The sequence below is a fragment of the Sphaeroforma arctica genome (genome assembly GCF_001186125.1).
Source record: "Sphaeroforma arctica JP610 unplaced genomic scaffold supercont1.9994, whole genome shotgun sequence".
NCBI classification, from domain to species: domain Eukaryota; class Ichthyosporea; order Ichthyophonida; genus Sphaeroforma; species Sphaeroforma arctica.
Window position 1 is genome coordinate 1 of NW_014030564.1, and position 1,000 is coordinate 1,000.

Genomic DNA, 1,000 nt, shown 5'->3' on the forward strand with positions numbered 1-1,000 from the left:
ACTACTATAGTAGTAAGTACGTATATATATATATATATATATATATATATATATATATATATATATATATATATATATATATATACTCCCACCTCTAAAGTGAACGGCATTAAACACACCAAAACTAAATCTCTGAGAGCTTTGGTCGCTTGAACTGGTCATGCCATGTACATCCCTGTGAATCATAGAGTGCAAGTTCGATCGCCAAAGCAGACATACCGGACTTGTGTAATAACAGGAACAGACCCAGCACACATATAATCATTCATATAACACACAGGCTGGCACACTTACGAATTGTAGATATCTGTTTTCTCCGTCGTCTTCTTCTTAGTTCCTCCGCGAAGCTTGCGCACACAGAAGGCGCAGCAGCAGCAACAACAGCACCAGAATGTACTGAAGATCACCATGAACCCAGTACCCAGTAGAATATACTGTTCTTGTTCCGTGTACTCCTCCCATGGCAGTGGGAAGCGGATGGTATCACTGCAGTAACAAAGTAACATACAACGAGAAACGCGAAATCAGAAAAGTGGTAATGGGTGTCCGCTTGTGTTCGGGGTTTGGGTACATTTTACGTATTCGGATTGGTGCAGTCCTTTTGAATCCGAGGAAACCGATAAAAGAGTACATACACATCGATCAAAGCAGAAATGTGAGTGCAGATATATACACGTACTTCATACCCGACCACAGATATACATGTTTTCAGTCATCACAGTACCAAACCCTCCCGATCTCCACCGAACACCCCATCTCGGTGAATTAATGGGTAGGACGTATTCCACAAGCAACAGGTTGTATATGTACGCACCTCCACAAACAAAGACAAGTGCAATGCTATATATATATATATATATATATATATATATATATTATATATATATATATATATATATATATATATATATATATATATATATATATATATATATATATATATATATATATATATATATATATATATATATATATATATATATATATATATATATATATA

General features: G+C 35.0%; 1 protein-coding gene across 1 annotated transcript; it reads right to left on the bottom strand.

Moving 5' to 3' along the window:
- Positions 1-290: 290 nt before the first annotated feature.
- SARC_17189 (hypothetical protein) lies at positions 291-486 on the bottom strand (the record flags this gene model as incomplete). The annotated part of the gene is made up of 1 exon (XM_014288713.1): positions 291-486. A coding segment is annotated over one exon (196 nt), but the record flags the coding sequence as incomplete, so codon positions are not given.
- Positions 487-1,000: the final 514 nt, after the last annotated feature.